Source organism: Mobula birostris, chromosome 5 (genome assembly GCF_030028105.1).
Source record: "Mobula birostris isolate sMobBir1 chromosome 5, sMobBir1.hap1, whole genome shotgun sequence".
NCBI lineage: Eukaryota > Metazoa > Chordata > Chondrichthyes > Myliobatiformes > Myliobatidae > Mobula > Mobula birostris.
The window spans coordinates 130,016,473-130,034,519 of NC_092374.1; the positions used below are offsets into that span (position 1 = coordinate 130,016,473).

General features: G+C 40.0%; 1 protein-coding gene across 11 annotated transcripts in view; it reads right to left on the reverse strand.

Annotated features, from left to right (window-relative positions):
• Positions 1 to 18,047, reverse strand: part of neb (nebulin) — a 355,138-nt gene that overhangs the window by 83,716 nt on the left and 253,375 nt on the right. For all 11 annotated transcript variants that reach the window (XM_072258677.1, XM_072258676.1, XM_072258675.1 and 8 more), the window contains exons 115-122: positions 14,842 to 14,946; positions 13,356 to 13,460; positions 12,491 to 12,598; positions 9,888 to 9,992; positions 6,217 to 6,321; positions 5,332 to 5,442; positions 2,778 to 2,882; positions 84 to 194 (exon numbers count right to left, since the gene is read on the reverse strand). In XM_072258677.1, the coding sequence (XP_072114778.1) occupies positions 84 to 194; positions 2,778 to 2,882; positions 5,332 to 5,442; positions 6,217 to 6,321; positions 9,888 to 9,992; positions 12,491 to 12,598; positions 13,356 to 13,460; positions 14,842 to 14,946 (855 nt within the window). The remainder of the gene's footprint in view (positions 1 to 83; positions 195 to 2,777; positions 2,883 to 5,331; positions 5,443 to 6,216; positions 6,322 to 9,887; positions 9,993 to 12,490; positions 12,599 to 13,355; positions 13,461 to 14,841; positions 14,947 to 18,047) is intronic.

The window sequence follows — 18,047 nt, forward strand, 5'->3', positions numbered from 1 at the left end:
GGGCACAGAGAATAACATGCCAAGCTAATACAGAATGGTAACAACTTACGATAGCCTAAACATCTCACTTGGTCAGGACTTACCCCACTGAGTAACTTGGACACCTCCTTTACATGTGAAGTTCCACGAGTCTCAGGTAGCTTCATGTAAGCAGCATTGGGAAGTTCTTTCTTCACAGCCTCTTTGTACTTTTTCTGAAATGGAAGAATCAATGAATAAGCAATGAAACAAAGACATTCCAAACATACTTGCATTGGAAGAAAATGAGTAAATCATTTCAATGGCTTTAACAGATAATAATAATATAATATCTTAACTTCCTCAAAATAGGGAAGTTCTACTTTATCAGAATTTACCAACTGCAGAGTAAATTATAGAAATGGCACTTAAACACATGACGGAAACATCAATGCCTTTGAATGGAAAAACCTACAAAAAGCAGTGGATACGACCCGGTCCATCACGGGTAAAACCCTCCCCATCTTTGAGCACATCTACATGGAGTGTGTTGCAGGAAAGCAGTATCGAATCATCAAGGACCGCCCCCCCCCCATCACCCAGGTCATGCTCTCTTCTCGCTACCTCATTCAGGAAGAAGGTACAAGAGCCTCCGGGTTCACGCCACCAGGTTCAGGAACAGTTATTGCTCTTCAGCCATCAGGCTCTTGAATGAAAGAGGATAATTTCACTCAACCTCACTCTCCCCATCACTGCACTGTTCGCACAACCTGTGGACTCACTTTCAAGAACTCTTCATCTCATGGCCTCAATATTTATTGCATATTTATGTTTTGATTTTGTATTTGCGGAGTTTGTTGCCTTTTGAACATTGATTGTTTGTCTGTCTCGTTGGGTGTGGTCTTCCATTTATACGATTGTTTCTTGTATTTACTATGAATGCCTGAAAGAATCTCAGGGTTGTGTATGGTGACAGATATGTATTTTGATAATAAATATGCTTTGAACTTTGAAGTTTGACAGTCTGAATTCCTGTGATCAAGGCGAGCTTTGGGGTGCAAACCATCTCTTCCCACTTTCTGTCAGATCACTAAGTGTGGAATTTCTATTAGCAGGATGCACAATGCACCCTCTTTCCATTCTTCTGTGTCAAAGGACATGGCCAGAGGAGTCAACACATCTCTTTGAATCCCTCCACTCACCCCGTTATAAGCCATAGCAGAAGGATTTGCTAGGAATGGATTCAGGAGAGTATTTTCATCTTCTGCCCCTTAGGAATGGAGAATAAATCTTTGTGACAATGTGGTATCTTGTGTTAAATTATTGTAACAAGTGCTTAACTGAAGATTCGATGATATGATTTCAATGAATTTTAATGTTATAGAACAATGAGTGGGTGGTGGAGTGGAGATACATTTCTAGCAGAGGAGGTGTAAGGAGCTCCTTTCCTCTGTGAGCCCATAGGTCACCCCTGGACAAAGTGTAGCACTGAGCAGTGTGTATATCACAAGTCCTGGTTATGCGATCACAGATGCCAGGCAGACAGTTCCTGAAGAGTATTGATACTGGCAGGGTTCATCCTTCTTGTAAAGACACTGTCCAGAAGAAGGCAAGAAATTTGCCAAGAATAAACATGTTCATGGATGGAGAAAAGAATAACAACAACGTGAAGGGGTCCTCCCCACTGGCAATGACCCCTTGCAGATTAAGGAGAGATGGAAGAACATGATCGCCCATGTCATATGTCATGGCACATAATGATGATGATGAGACCAATGGGAAGATATGAACACTATAAATGGATTAAAATAAATATAGTCTGTAAGAGCAAAATACGAGTATATCACCATCACATTTGGAACTAATTTACATGTTTATGCATGCTTGGTGATGTCAATGCTATTTGAAGCGTGTGCAATGTTTTGAGATAAACCCGCAAGGCATTTTTTCAGTGATTGCTTTGGAGATTTATTCTGGTTTTCACTGATTACTTTTGAGCCTTGGTCTGGTGTGTTATTGACAGGTGAATTTCCACTCTCAGAACCTCGTTTTTTTTAAACCTAATTTGTGGAGAATTGTTTCAGTTTCTTGGACATAATAGTTGTCAGTAAACATTTGCACTCTAACAACAGAAACAAAGGAAAATTTGCAACTTAATCATACGGCATGAACGAGTTAAGAAAAGAAGATAGGGAAGGAAATTGTCCCGAAATGCTTGAAAACCCTTCAAATACCACATACCCACTAGCGTATCTTCTTGGTCCCATGAAGAACCTTGTGGCTTGAATGGGAGACATGAAGTACTTAGTATCACTGAGGCCTCCATTAGTCAGGGTCGACCATGGATGTTGTGTCCTAGCTCTCTTGATATGCACACCAGGGCAGTACAATATGGAAAGTAAGGTCTTACCTGTGTGGCCAGCTCCCCCTTTCCACACATCTGATGAACCCAAAGGGACAGCAGAGACCAATGCACTTTGGTACCAGCAGCATCGCAGGAGATGCCAGTCAGCATTGAACTCAACGTAGGACTGCCTTAGGGACCCGAGCACCTCATTCGAGCTCCTTCCCCATGAGAGGCTATAGCTGCAAGGCAGCGGACATATGAGATGAGAATTTTCCTTCTTCTAGATGAGCTGCCAATCGTGGCTGGTAAGCCCCATCTGCCTAAAGGTCGCATAATAATGCATACCACCCTACTTTTATAAAGCTGTACATTCTCCAAAAGCAACAAGAGAAAAGTAGATCTGTTGACCATACTAAATGCACCAGAGCCTTATCATGGCTTATGAAAGCATTATAGCAAGTAATCACAGTACCTCAGACATGAGGGTAGAGACAGATTTAGCATGAAGCATCTGTGGTGTGTCTGGAACTGGTTGGTAGATGCCTCTTTCCTTTTCATGTTTCTCTTTGTATTTCACCTGGGAATGGCATCAAACAAAGAAAATATTAGAATCAAAGTCACTCTTACAACATCATATAACAAAGATGAACCCCCTCAGACCCCTGCACAAAAGTGAATTGATACTTTCTCCGGCTCTTCTCATGGAACCCTCAAATCCTTCCTTTCCTCTGCCAAATTTGGTGCTAACAGTGTAGGAGCTCATGAATGTTTCCCCTGCTCTGCACCATTAATTAAATCATGGACTCTTTTTATTTTGACTGTAGTGGATACTTAATGAACAAACTAAAACTGCTAAGAGACTGAGGAAGGGAATTAACACTATGCAACATGCTTCCGGAAATAACTGAATTCCAAGTCAAGAGAAGGATGTTCGATCCTTTATCACGAAACCAGCAAAGGCGAGTGATCTCACCTGGCGATACTAGGGAAACTAGCAGAATTAGTGATAAAGGCGAAATAAATGAAATAAGTGGTCAACAAAAATATTAATTCCCTGGCCCATCCCCCCAACTAAACTAAGTTAACTGAGGACAAAGCGTGACTACGTGACTATATTCATTTGCTTCTGTCATGTCCCCACCCACATGACAAATTACCATAACCCAATGGTTTTAAGAACTCCTATATCTATCTATCATGTATCTATTTTCTGGGACGGCACAATAGTGTAGTGGCTAGCACAACACTTTAAAGTACAGGCAACACGGGTTCAGTTCCCACCACTGCTTGTAAGGAGTTTGTACGTTCTCCCCGTGAACGTGTGGGTTTCCTCTGGGTGCTCTGGTTTCCTGTCACAGTCCAAAGACATATCAGTTGGTAGGCTAATTGGTCATTCTAAAATGTTCTGTGATTGTGCTATGATTAAATCGGGGGATTGTTGGACAGCACAGTTTGAAGGGCCGGAAGGGCCTACACTGTGCTGTGTCCCAATAAATCAATCAATCAATCAATAAATAAAACATGCAACACAAAACACAATACAGACAGAAAATAGATACATGGCTCCTACAGTGACTATTGGAGTTCTTAAAACCATTGGTTTACTCTTTTACTCTTGAAATAATGACCCTTCTCAGTGGAACTGCATGCAAAATCTTGCCCTGCTTGCAAAATGTAGAGCAAATGGCTTCTTCTAAAACTTGCGCATTTGAGCAAGTGTTGCTGTGGTTAGTATTGTGTGTAGCATGAAAAACAGAGAACTGAAAACCATGCGTGTAGATTTTGAAAGCAATTTTATTTCAAAATACATATATTGTAGAAAAGGGTGTACCTGTACTCATTATATATTAATATGACAGGGATAATTATTCATACACCTGAACTAATTGAACTAAAGGTAATTTCACTATGATTGCTGAGGAAATTAAAATCTGGAGGACAACCTAACATCTGTCATGCACCTGGCCCTTATAAGGACACTTATATTGGAATGCTGTTTCTGGATTTCATTCAACACTATTGTTCCATAAACGTTGTTGAACAAACTCCTGCTCCTCAGTCTAAGTACACCACTGTGTAACTGGGTGTTGGACTTGCTAACCAACAGACCTCAGACAACTGCCCCCCCCCCATCATCCTCAACACGGGTGCCCCCCCACCCCCAGGGCTGTGTGCTGTGTCCATTGCTGTACACTCTGCTCACACGTGACTGCACGACCAAACACCTGAGTCATCCCATTGTCAAGTTTGCCGTGACATGATAGTTGTGGGGCTTATCACCAACATGGAGGAGCTGGAAGTGCTTGAGGCCTGGTGCTAGGCAAATAACCTCTTCTTCAATATCAGCAAGACACAGGAGGTGATTATTGCCTTCAGAAGAACTTGCACTATTCACGTTCACCTTTACATCGGTGGCACAGCAGGGGAAATTAAGAGCAGTTTCAAACTCCTGGGAATGCGTATCTCACACAATCTTCCTGGTTCCAGAACATATCCTGCACAGTCAGGAAAGCTCACCTACATCTCTGCTTTCTGAGGAGGCTGAAGAGAGCAGGGCTACGTAAATCCATACTCACATCATTCTACAGGTGCACAATAGAGAGCACCCTGACAAGCTGCATCACTGCCCAGTACAGAAACTGCACTGTGGCAGACGGGAAGGCTCTACCACCGGTAGTCAAAGGTGGCCAAAGCACCGCTGGCACCACCATCAAGGGCATGTATACAGAAAGGTGCCAGAAAATGGCCAGCAACATCAGGTAGGATCCCACACAGCCTGTTCGCGGACTGTTTGCCCCACTCCCAACAGGGAGGAGACGAGGTAGCATCCACGAACAAGAGCTTGCTAGGAATCAATAACAGTGATATTTCTTACTTTAGTGTGGTGTTGTGCAACGGATTCAAGCTGAGAATTGGGACTTTTGAACTTAGTTCACATGAAGAGAATGAAAAGCTTGAAGCCTGAATTGTGAATGTATTCCAACCGTGAAAGATCCACGTTCTAATTTACACAAATCAGCACTTACGTCACTGGCCAGATCTGTATTTTGTACGGCCAATGTCATGTTCTTGTCTCCCAGAATGGGCACGGAGATCTTGCAGCCCTTCAAGTATTCTCTGTCAAATTTGTAGTCCACCTATCACAAACAATAAATAGATTGAACTAGCAGGTCCGTGCACATACCAGTATCATTTAAGAGATTATTGTGCTACTGAGTGATTCAGCACTTCACCTAAGGCATATGGTGTCACATCCTGGAGCCTCAGAAAAGCTCGATACAAATTACTTGCGACTGCTTTATTCTAATAGGCTATCTTAGATCAGTTGTTTTACAATGTTTAACATAAATTCTTGGTACTGTGAATTGTTGTTTTTATTTTGAGGTTCTTATGAAAAATTCACCTGCGGCCATATTTTGTTATTGCAAGATCACAGAGATATATAAAATCACCGCATGAAGAATTTTTAAAATTCCACTAGACAACAAAGATTTTTTCTTCCTGAATACTTCTGGGTGTACCTTATGGATTTTGGGGTGCTGATCATGGAATCACCATGAAATTTCCCTATCACACACTAGTTTTCAAAATCACCTCCATTTGTTACTTCAATTCATAATTCATGCCATTATGCAATTAAATGCATTATGTTCAATAAGAGTTAATTTCTTGTTTCTCCAAATTCCTACATGATACAAGTAGTCTGAAATTATATTGCATTAAGTTTCAAGTGGTCTATCATCAACAAAACATTTCGGAGGAAGCAGCACTTTCAAAAAAAATTGTTGTCCAGTGATAATGAGTCCTATCTCTTTTGGTATCCAGATTTTTCAACTGGATCAGGAGACAAACTCACCAGTACAGAAATATATACATTTCTGAAAAGAGGCATCGTTGAATCTTCCACATACCTCGCTCTGCTGCTGTGAAGCCTTGGATGCCTGCACAAAGTCAGGTCTGTCCATGGTCCATATCCATTTCGCCTTGGTGGCCTCATATTTCTTCTTATAATCAAGCTGCAGATCAAGTCAGGGAAATACATTGAAAACCAAGTACATGCTATCATGTATAATGCTACTCAGCTCAAGGTAGCTTTCATATCTCCTACAGCCCAGCCAATTCAACACCAGCTCTGTCAGTGACTCCAACTTTTAACTAGTGATCAATGCTCTTCACCCCTGACACTACTAACTAATCCTCTCCCTAACACCTCTTCTGATGTACTACCTTCTTGCCTAACTCTCCTTCCATAACACTAGTGACTTGCTCTGCACCGGTTAATCAACAGTGCATTTGACTTTCATCCACCACTGGGTTTGTACAATGTGAAAGTGGTTTTAAATGAATGCATTATTTTAAATATATATGGTATATTTCTAACTGTTTCTAAAGTCTACATGGAATTCAGTAAAGCTACTGACAAGGTCCCACATGGAAGACTGCTCAAATAAGGTTAGATAAGGCTCATGGGATGGAGGCAATTTGGGAAAATGATTAACAATTAAGATTAAAGATTAGTTTTATTTGTCACATGTGATATGAAACATTGAAATGTATAGTGAAATACGTAATTTGTGTCAACGTCCAACATGGTCTGAGTATGTGCTGGGAGTAGCCCGCAAGTGCTTCCAGCGACAAAATAGTATGACCACACCTACCCATACATCTTTTTTGGCATGTGGAAGGAAACCAGTGCACCCATCGGAAGAATTCCACATGGTCACGGAGAGAACACACAAACTTCTTACAGATAGCAGCGGGAATTGAACCCTGATTTTACAGTTACACGAACTGCTACACTACCATTAATCCATAATTCATTTGGTAATAAATGACAGAAAATGATGGTGGAAGGTTGCTTTTGGATTGGGGGCTGGTGACCATGGTGTACCACGTAAACTAGCAATGGGACATTTAATCTTTGTCCTATATATGAACAATTTGGATCTGAACCTAGGAGGTACAATTAATAAGTTTTCTGATGACATATAAATTGGTATTATTGTAGCTTTAGTGAATAATATGGATTAACTGGTAAATTGGGAAGTGTAATATACTGTATCTGGGTGGGGGGGGTGATGTGGAGATATGTCTCTACCAAAGGAGGTGTAAAGTGTTCTTTCCCTCCACTAGCCTGCAGATCATCCTTGGTCAAGGTGTAGCACCTGCTTAGCCCCCGAATAGGGTCACGTGAAGCCATGGGAGCAGGTGGTGGATGGTTGTATGAGCCACTGGTACATATCATAAGTCCTGGTTAAGCGACCACTGACGCCATACAATCTCCGAAGAATATTGATAATGGCTGGTGTCATCCATCTTGTAAAGACACTGCCCAGAAGAAGATAATGTCAAACCACTTCTGTAGAAAACATTGCCAAGAACAATTGTGGTCATGTATAGACCATGATCGCCCATGTCATACGACACGTGACATAATGATGAAGATGAATATGCTGTACGTGGATTTTATTCTGAATAAATAATGTATTTGGGAATACCAATAAGGGCAGGACATATATCATGAATGGTAAGGCCATTGGGAGAAACAGAAGCATAACGCAGACTCTGCCTGTGAAGTTTCCACCCCTTGAGCAAATTAAAAAAAGATGTTCTTTAAAGTTAGGCTAGTCTGCTACTGTGCAGCTTACAACTTCAGGCAATGTTAATATTACTCCTAGTGAGTGCCTACAGATCCTTTCTTCAAACAAGTGGATTGTGAAGGCTCGATCATAAGAGATAGTTAAATAAGAGATAAATAAAATTTAGAAAGATTGGGGAATTGAAAACTATATGAACACCCGGAGAGGAGGTGTTAAAGCCTGAGGAAAATAATCATATCAAACATTAGGGTTGTCTTGAGGGCCCAGGTGGTCGACTCTTGCTCTTATTGTCTAGTGTAAATGTGTCAATAGTTTTATTATTGCCAAAGTCACATTCTGAACTTGTAGTGTATGAACATAAGGGATTCTGCAGATGCTGGAAATCCAGAGTAATACACACAAAATGCTGGAAGAACACCGCGGGTCAGGCAGCACCTATAGACGTGAATAAACAGTCAATGTTTCGGGCCGAAACCCTTCATCAGGACCTATTGTCATCAGTCTTGATGAAGGGTCTCGGCTCAAAACATCATCTGCTTATTCCTTTCCATAGATGCTGCCTGACCTGCTGAGTTTCTTCAGCGCTTTCTCGTGCATGCACTCTGTGTGAAACATTGCAATACGCAACAATATAACCTAATATTACCTGAAATATTTGTTTGTAGATTTTATGAAACATTGCAATAATGCAACAATATAACCTAATAGTATCTGAAATATTTGTTTGTAGATTTTATGAACAAGAGCCAAACTGAGATTTAGACACGAGGTTTTCTAAAAGTCTTTGCACTTAGGATGTAACAAGATTATTAAGCAATTTAAAACCAACCTGCCAGTCAAGGAACTAGCAGGATCTGGCACTTCGGAACTGACTAAATTCACTGCTGCCATCAGGTAGAAGGTACAGGTACCTCAGGACTCGCACCACCAGATTCAAGAGTAGTTACCGCCCCTCAACCATCAGGCTCTTGAACAAAAGGGGATTAACTCCACTCATTCTATTTCTGGTGTTCCCACAATCTATGGTCTCACTTTAAGGACTCTTTATCTTGATATTTCATACTAATTTTTTTATTGCTGTTTGTTTATATTTGCATTTGCATAGTTTGTTGTCCACTCATCCTGTTTACAATTCCTGTTCTATAGATTTGCTAAGAATGCCAGCAGAGAAAGAATCTCAGGTTGTATGTGGTGACGTGCATGTACTCTGATAATAAATTTGACTCTGAACTCCATTACATGGATTCCTTTCAGCTCTTTGCTTAAATATTACTTGAGTATATCAAGTATTATTAGGGTTTTCATCCCGGGAATACAACGTTTGCATTTCTTACTTGCTGAAATGCACAGCTTTTTTAAGTGGTCCAAAAATCCAATAATGTTGTCCTCCAAAAGCAAACTGTATTCAGGAAATGGGAGCATCTCTGCAGACTCTGTTGTTGGAAAGGCATTTGTGGTTTTATTCAAGGGATATAAACATTGATTTTGTGTCTTATATGTCCAGTGACAAAGAAGGAAGCCAATTGGCCCAGTGGATTCATTGGCACCCAGAACAGCAACTACATTAATTCCATTACCACTCTAATTGTCTTGCACCTGCACAACTTAATCTTCTTCATACTCCCCCATCAGATTCCCTTTTGATTCTGTTTGGCCACTCACTTGCACTAATGGTAATCCATCATAACTAATTAACTTACCCATACATCTTTGGGAAGCAGGAGAACAGCAGCATTTGGCAGGAATCTACACACTTATGGAAGTACATATAAACACCACAAGCACAGCACTGGAAGATCAAACGCAGACTCCTGGAATCCTGAGGCAGCAGTACTAACATTCAACCGCTGTTTCACCTGCGACTCTTCACTGACTTCATTTGAAAACTGTTCCTTACCCTTAGCAATAAAGTACTTTTGGATTCCTCACTGTAGAAAATGCAATATAAACATTTCTTAAGTTAAAATATTGATAACACCTACATTAGTTGTGTTCTTGTATGCATTCTTGGCAGACGTAATTTGCATGGCATCAGCATCAATATTGATTTGAGATTTGTTCTTTTCATATAGTTCTTTGTATTTCAACTGTCAATGAAGAACAAGTAAAATTCTGTTAGCCACAGGAATTCTAATGTTATCTTTTATAGGACCATTTGGTCTGCCAGGAGTTTTACACTAAACGAATAATTGGCAGACAGGCAAGCACTAGAACATGTTGCTATTGGCTTCTACATTCAAAGTTCAACCTTACCAGTGTCAAGATTTGTTTTATTCAATTCAAATAGCTTTCAATCTTTTGATTTTATTTAATACAGAATTTCTGAGAAAACAACCTTGAAGGGCTACCTGGAAGGTTATACTCTGTTAATAACAAAATACACCTGGTGTCTAAATTACACTTTATTAGATACACCTGTATACCTGCGTGTCAATGCAAATATCTAAGCAGCCAAACATATGGCAGCAGTTCAATGCATAAAAGCATGCAGACGTGGTCAAGTGGTTCAGTTGTTGTTCAGACCAAACATCGGAATGGGGAAGAAATGCAATCTAAGTGATTTTGACCATTGGTGCCAGATGGGGTGGTTTGAGTATCTCAGAAATTGCTGAGCTCCTGGGGATTTCACCCATAACTGTCTCTAAAGTTTCCAGAGAATGATGCAAAAAACAAAAAAATAAAAGTCCAGTGACAGGCTGTTCTGTGGGGGAAAAATGAGAGACGTCAGAGGAGAATGGCCAGACTGGCTCTAGCTGGCAAGAAGGTGACGGTAACTCAAATAACCATGCGTTACATTAGTGGTGTGCAGAAGAGCATCTTTGAACACACGACACATCGAACCTTGAAGTGGATGGGCTACAACAGCAGGAGACCATGAACATGCACTCATTGGCCACCTTATTAAGTACAAGTGATACCTAATAAAGTGGCCACTGAGTGTAGCAGTCTGGCCAGTGTCAGTTGTTTGTGGTGAATTGTGTGACTGAGGCGGATAGTACGGAAGAGTTAAAGTTCAGACGGAAAAGGTGCGAAAGGAAAGACGTTTGTGGGCTGTGGATGGAAGATTTATTCAGACCAAACCTAAAGCTGATTTCAGTTGTTACCACTAACAATTCTGATTCAGATATATTTTTTAAAAAGTTGATGCACCTTTTTATAGATCTGCCAAAAACTAACACAAGCTGCAAAGTTTTCCCAGAACTGAATGGAAAATTAAAACAATAAGATTCAAACCATAAGGATAAATAATTCAAGGAGAAAGCTGTGAAAACATTGATAAAAGAAGAAGGCATTGCTAAGGGGTATGAAGGTGTAGGAAGGAGCTTATGCTGAACATTTCAACAGAAAGTTGGGATAGTCAATAAAATCAATAAATGAATGGAAAAATGTACACTTTCCACTGTATTAATATCCACATAACATTATTTAGTTACTACCTCTCAACAAGAGAAGCTGAATTTAACCTTCTTGCTGGTGTCATCATTTATATTAATATAACCTTCCCTATTCAGCATGACCCACTAAAATAAAACTCAGTCTAATTTACTACATGAGGTATATTGTAATGAGCTTACCTATCACAGAAAATAATTCTGAGTTTGGACCATTACATACTGTAGAATATTTCTGAGTAAATACTCCTGGAAATATAACAGTGTATTAACAATAGATACAATGTCATGGATAAAAGAGTCAGAGCCTGCAATCAGCAGCCACGGATGGCAAAGTCCCTGCTGATAGACTGACATGGCTCTAATTTTGCTTCAGACAAAAAGTCTCCTTGTCATTGTTGAGTAATTGCTGAATTTGCACATTAATTGCCCATTAAAACCCATCACAATAAGCTGGCAACAAAAGCTAACGGTGTAGGTTAGTTTTAACTTTGTGATTTTTTTAATGAGGGGCCACTAAACACACCTACTAATAAATTGCTGAGTATATTTTTGCAAGGAATCATTTTCTATTCCTAGATTAGAAATTTAAAATATTAATTTTATTAATGTTTATTAATTTATATTAATATGATTTTTCTTAATTTCTCTTGATTACTTTTTAAGCATGTAATATGACCAATTAATCCTTTTATCTTAATACAATTTTCCTTTATTTCTCTTGATTCTTTTTCAAGTATGTAATTTGACATCAATTAATCCACTTAATTTCTACCATATCTTACCGATTAAGGTCCCTCTGACCCATGGCCCCCAGTTGCATTGTTCTTATCTTGTATGTCAACAGTTAAAGTACTAAGGGCTCTAGTGAGACTGGTAACATTACTTACTTCCCCTATAAGGAAAATTTGCAATTTGCCATTGTAAAGAGTGTCATTGACATGACCAATGAACATTAATACGTTAAGTAACTTTCCACAATGAGTTTAATGCACAGTTAATAGGCAAACCAATACTTTCTCAGAAGTCATTTAGACATTAAAAGGGAAATGTTGTTTGAAAGGAGCAAATGTCAGAGCTGTATAACCAACTGTATAAGCTGTATAAGCAGAAGTCTGCAACTCACAGAGAATCACTTAATTCACTGACATATAATGTAAATGGCTCGAGCGACTAAGTGTGCAGATACTTACAGCACTGATTCTGTCCTTCACCTTCTGCATGTGTAGCAGCATTGGTGTATCGTGGATAGAGGTATATCCCTTGGGTATATTCTGGATGTGTTCCAGTTTATACTTTATCTATAAATGCAAAAAGAAATGGTAAGTTTTAAAATAAAATTGTGATTAGGATGAAAATTCTTTACCTGAATTACAGAAGACCCTACACTCTTCCTTGGCTCCACATCTTAGAAATTCAGGGAAGTATGTATATTTTCCCATGTATAAAATAATCCATTCATTCAATTGCAATGCTATACATCCAATAGGTGGTGGGGTAGAGATACATCTGTAGCAAAGGAGGTGTAAGGCGCTCCTTCCCTTCGCTAGCCTGCAGGTCACCCTTGGGCAAGGTGTAGCACCTGCTCAGCCAACCGCCCACCCTCTGTTCAGGGTCACGTGTAGCCACGGGAGCAGGTGGTGAATGAGCAGCTGGTGCACGTCACAAGTCCTGGTTATGCGACCGCTGACAATCACTGAAGAGTATTGATAATGGCTGGGGTTACCTGCCTTGGAAAGATGCTGCCCATAAGAAGAAAGTAGCTTCTGTAGGAAAATTTGTCAAGAACAATCATGGTCATGGAAAGACCATGATTAACTGTGTCATACCACATGAAACATAATGAACAAACAAATATCTCTAAGATGTTTGTCATACTAATTTATTTGCAGAAATTAGAATAACTAAATTTTAAAATACCATGCAAAATTGGCAAGTCTGAAAATAAATTAACATTGGTAAACCAGATAGAAATAATAGACCTATGAAATAGTGATATAATGGCAAGGTTATGAGTTACAAAAACTGTATTGACTGCATGAAAAGTAGACAACTCACATCACTGATCAAATTGGTCGCTTTTTTAGTTCGGATGTTGATGGGAGTGTCCAGAATGGATGTATATTTGTCTTTTGTCTTTTCGTAGTTCTTCTTGTAGTTCCACTGTACACAAGGAAAGCACAGGGTTAATGTGGAACAGCAGACACAAATCCAATGCACGTGTTTAATCAAGAGCAAAGAAGCTAGCAGGTTATGGAAAAGAAGTGATTCCCTGTGAATTATAACCATATAACAATTACAGCACGGAAACAGGCCATCTCAGCCCTTCTAGTCCGTGCTGAACTCTTACTCTCACCTAGTCCCACTGACCTGCACTCAGCCCATAACCCTCCACTCCTTTCCTGTCCATATATATATATCCAATTTAACTTTAAATGACAACATTGAACCTGCCTCAACCACTTCTGCTGGAAGCTCATTCCACACAGCTACTACTCTCTGAGTAAAGAAGTTCCCACTCATGTTACCCCTAAACTTTTGCCTTTTAACTCTCAACTCATGTCCTCTTGTTTGAATCTCCCCCACTCTCAATGGAAAAAGCCTATCCGTGTCAACTCTATCCATCCCCCTCATAATTTTAAATACCTCTTTATGAACTAGCAATATTTGTAGCCCAGCTTTCACTGCTTATTCCTTGGCATTGTGAAAGAAGTTCCAAAAGCTCTCTTCTGGAAAGCACTTTAGGGTTATTAAACCAAAAACTGCATGCTATCTTAAAAGCTTCTTCCCCCAGGCAGTTTAATCTGATCAACACACATCAAAGTTGCTGGTGAACGCAGCAGGCCAGGCAGCATCTGTAGGAAGAGGTGCAGTCGACGTTTCAGGCCGAGACCCTTCCTGACGAAAGGTCTCGGCCTGAAATGTCGACTGCACCTCTTCCTACAGATGCTGCCTGGCCTGCTGCGTTCACCAGCAACTTTGATGTGTGTTGCTTGAATTTCCAGCATCTGCAGAATTCCTGTTGTTTGAGTTTAATCTGATCAACTGTTCCAGTTATCTACCATCCCCCATCCCCTCTATCTGTTACCCCAGTCACTCATTACACTATAGACACTTCAAACCACTTTTTATAATGCTGTTTACATTGTAAATACATACAGGTATCTATGTATCTAAGCACATTCTATTCCATATCTGTCCTTTATCCTCAAGCTTCATTTTTTATATAATTCTTTATTATTTATAATCGTTGAATTTTTTTTGCATGTAGCACCCTACCCTGACCAATACACCAAAGCCCAAATTCTTAATACCTGTAAATGTATTTTTGTGACAATATTCTATTTGAGCATGCATTCTATCTAAAACTCAAAGCACAGAAAGTTGAGGATGTTAATTGTTGATGACTACAATTTGACCTCCCTTTCCCAGTATTAAGGAATTGCAATTAAAGAATTGGAATAGTAGTACTTCTGTTTTATAAGTTTATATAATTAAGGAATGAACAGAAGCAAGAAGCATTTTACAAAAACAATAGTTTTACCTGGCTTCCCAACACCGTATTGTACTTGGCAGTCAGTATCTCGGGACGCAAAGGTTCATTACATCCTCGTCTCAGTTTGAGCTTGGCCTCAGATTTGTATGTTTTCTGTAAAAAAAAATGCACATGCAATCAAATGATGGTATTACATTAAATAATTCAAATAAATTACCTAGAACTCTGTTAGTAAAAAGACCCTCACAGGCTAATAAAGGTCAACCCAACAAAGTAAGGCCAATATTCCAATACAACTTCTACATAAAGTACTTAACGGCTAGTCAGTCTGAACTTTTTGCTAGAAGGTTTTGTAGGATTATCCAGGATTTGGGGTATAATACGAAGTCTGTCAGTGAAATGCACAAAAATTTTGAGAGAGTTTGGATAGGGGAGATGCTCCCTTGTTGATTCCTTATGCTGGGTTGGCTTGAACAAGTAGCCACACTCTCCTAACAAGAAGCACAGGGGACTGAAGTGAGAGAAAAGACATTTTAGCACAGAATTTAGTGACAGTACAAAGGGCTGTAGAGGTTCAGTCACTGAGAATATTCAATAAGCAAATCAGTAATTTAAAGATATTGAAGGATTCAGATTTGTGGTGTTAGTGAAAGGAAAGTGAAAGTGGGATGATAGATCACCCCTGAATGGTGGAGGAGACACAAGAGACAAAGGACCTGTTCCTGTTTCTATTTTGCAGAAATACTCTTTTTCTTTCCAGAGAAATGCTAGACTTACTTAAAACACCGATCATCACATTTCCTGAAATAAAAGAGAAACCAGGGCATAAAAATTATATGCTCTGACTCCAGGACAAGTCTGAAGAAGGAAACTGTTCGTAGTCACTTGTACAAAGCCAACATACACAGATTGACTGTATGAGGCACTCAGTTAGAGGGATAGAGTTCCTCTTGTCCTCACCTATCACCCCATGAGACTCCGCATCTAACACATCAATCTTTACAACGTCAGTCAACTTCAATGGGATCCTACCATCAAACATTATCTTTATCTCACCCCACTCTCCACTTTCCTCAGGGATCACTCCCTTCATGATTCTCTTGACCATTTGTCCCTCGCCACTCATCTCCTTCCAGGTAAGAGACAGAAATGCTACACCTACCCATTCACCTCCTCCCTCACCTCCATTCAGGGGTCTAAACAGTCCTTAGAGGTGAGGCAACACTTCACCTGTGATTCTCTTGGGGATGTTTATTATATCCAGTGCTCCTGATCCTTCCTCCTCTACATGGTGAGAACTGCTTCATCGAGCATCTCTGCTCCATCTGCCAAAAGCAGAATTTCCCAGCAGCCCAACCTTTTAATCCCGCTTCCTGTTTCCAACCATTTTAATTCCTTTCTCTATTCCTGTCCTGACATGTTGGTCCGTGAAATTCCCTTTTGTCATGATGAGCTCTCACAGGGTGAAGGAGCAAGACTTCATATTCCGTTTAGGTAGCCTCCAACCTGGTGGCATGAACATTGATTTCTCCTTTCGGTAATTTTTACCTCTCCCTTTCCTCTTCCTCTATTCCCCACTCTGACCTTTTACCTCTCCTCCTCACCTGCCCATTACTTCCTTCTGGTGTCCCTCCTTCTTGCCTTTCTCCTATGGTCTACTTTCCTCTCCTATCAGGTTCCTTCTTCTCCAGCCCTTTACCTTTCCTATCCACCTGGCTTCAACTATCAACTCCCAGCTATCCTCTCCCCCTACTCCCCACCCACCATTTTATTTTGGCATCCTCCCCCTTCCTTTTCTGTCCTGGAGAAGGGCCTCAACCCAAAACATCAACAGTTTATTCACTTGCCTGATCTGCTGAGTTTCTCCAGCGTTTTGTGTAGGCTGATAGACAGATATAGTTGCAATTTATATTCCATTTCCAAATTCAGACATATCAAATCAGTGAAACTAAAATTTGGAAACACAGGCCCCAACACAATCAGCCTCATCTATGAGCCTCTGGCACATATTATTGAGAATTCTATACCTGTGTCCTCAGGAAATTTTACTTTGACTCAAAAGGTCAAAGCGTTGATATCTGGGCTAAAAAAGACTCCAGAAAACTTCCTTTTAGTTACCTGAACTCAAAGAATCAAATCCTCATCTTATTTCCACTAAAGCTGTGCTGTTGACTCTTTACAACAGTTTAGCCAATCATCGTTAGGTCGCATCTGGAATTTCCAGCTGACGGACGATTTCCCTCCACGCCGCTCTGTCCCGACACTTGTCCACAACATCCCTAGTCTTGTCCAGCTTGGTACAATCCTTGATGTTATCCAGTCACGTTGTTCTTTGCCTTCCTCTTCCTTTCTTTCCCTCCACCTTTCCACATAGCAAGTCCGACAAGATGTTATCTCTTCGCGTAACGTGTTCACAATAAGAAACTTTTAACATCATGATATTCTCCAGCAGTATCCGTGGTCTATCAACTTTGGACAAAACCCTCTCATTTGAAACTTTCTCTACCCAGCTGATCTTCAACATTCGTCGATAGTACCACATTTCAAAAGCATTAATTCGTTTCACGTCATCCTTCTTCAGTCTATGTTTCTGATCCATACCTCAGTACTGACCATACGTACGTAACACTAGAGGAAATGGATTCTACTTTGGATGTCGACCTTCTGAGTGCATAGTAGATCTTTTAGCTTCATGAACTGGGTATTAGCCATACCTATTCTCTTTCTGATCTCAACTTCACATCTCCTGTCATCTGTCAGACAACTGCCAAGTTAATCAAACTTTCGCACCTGTTCAATGTCTTGTCCATTCACTTGTAATGATACCATCATGAATAAGCCAGTATTACAGCTAAATCTTAAAATTTTGCATAACCGATATTGTAAATATTAGTTGTTCACCGTCTCATAGATTCATAGAGCCAAAGAGTATGAAAAGTGCCTATATTTATGTATAGGAGCAAACAGTATGGAGACAGGTCCCTTGACCCACCAGTTTATAAAGGAAACTACTTAGAAGTTAAAAAGTCTTTGGTCAAATTTGAATGAACTGCTTTAAGGAAACACATTTTCTCTCGAGGTGAGAAAAGTTCATTTTTTTAAAACCAGAATTTTACCTTAAAATAACCTCTTGGTTCCTCTGTGCAGCAGTTCAAAAAAGTCGCAAATAAAAGAAGAAAATGATTAGTTAAGGTATAAATGTAAACTACAAAGATGACAAAAGGTTGAGTGACATTTGCCAGTGGTTATTTGAG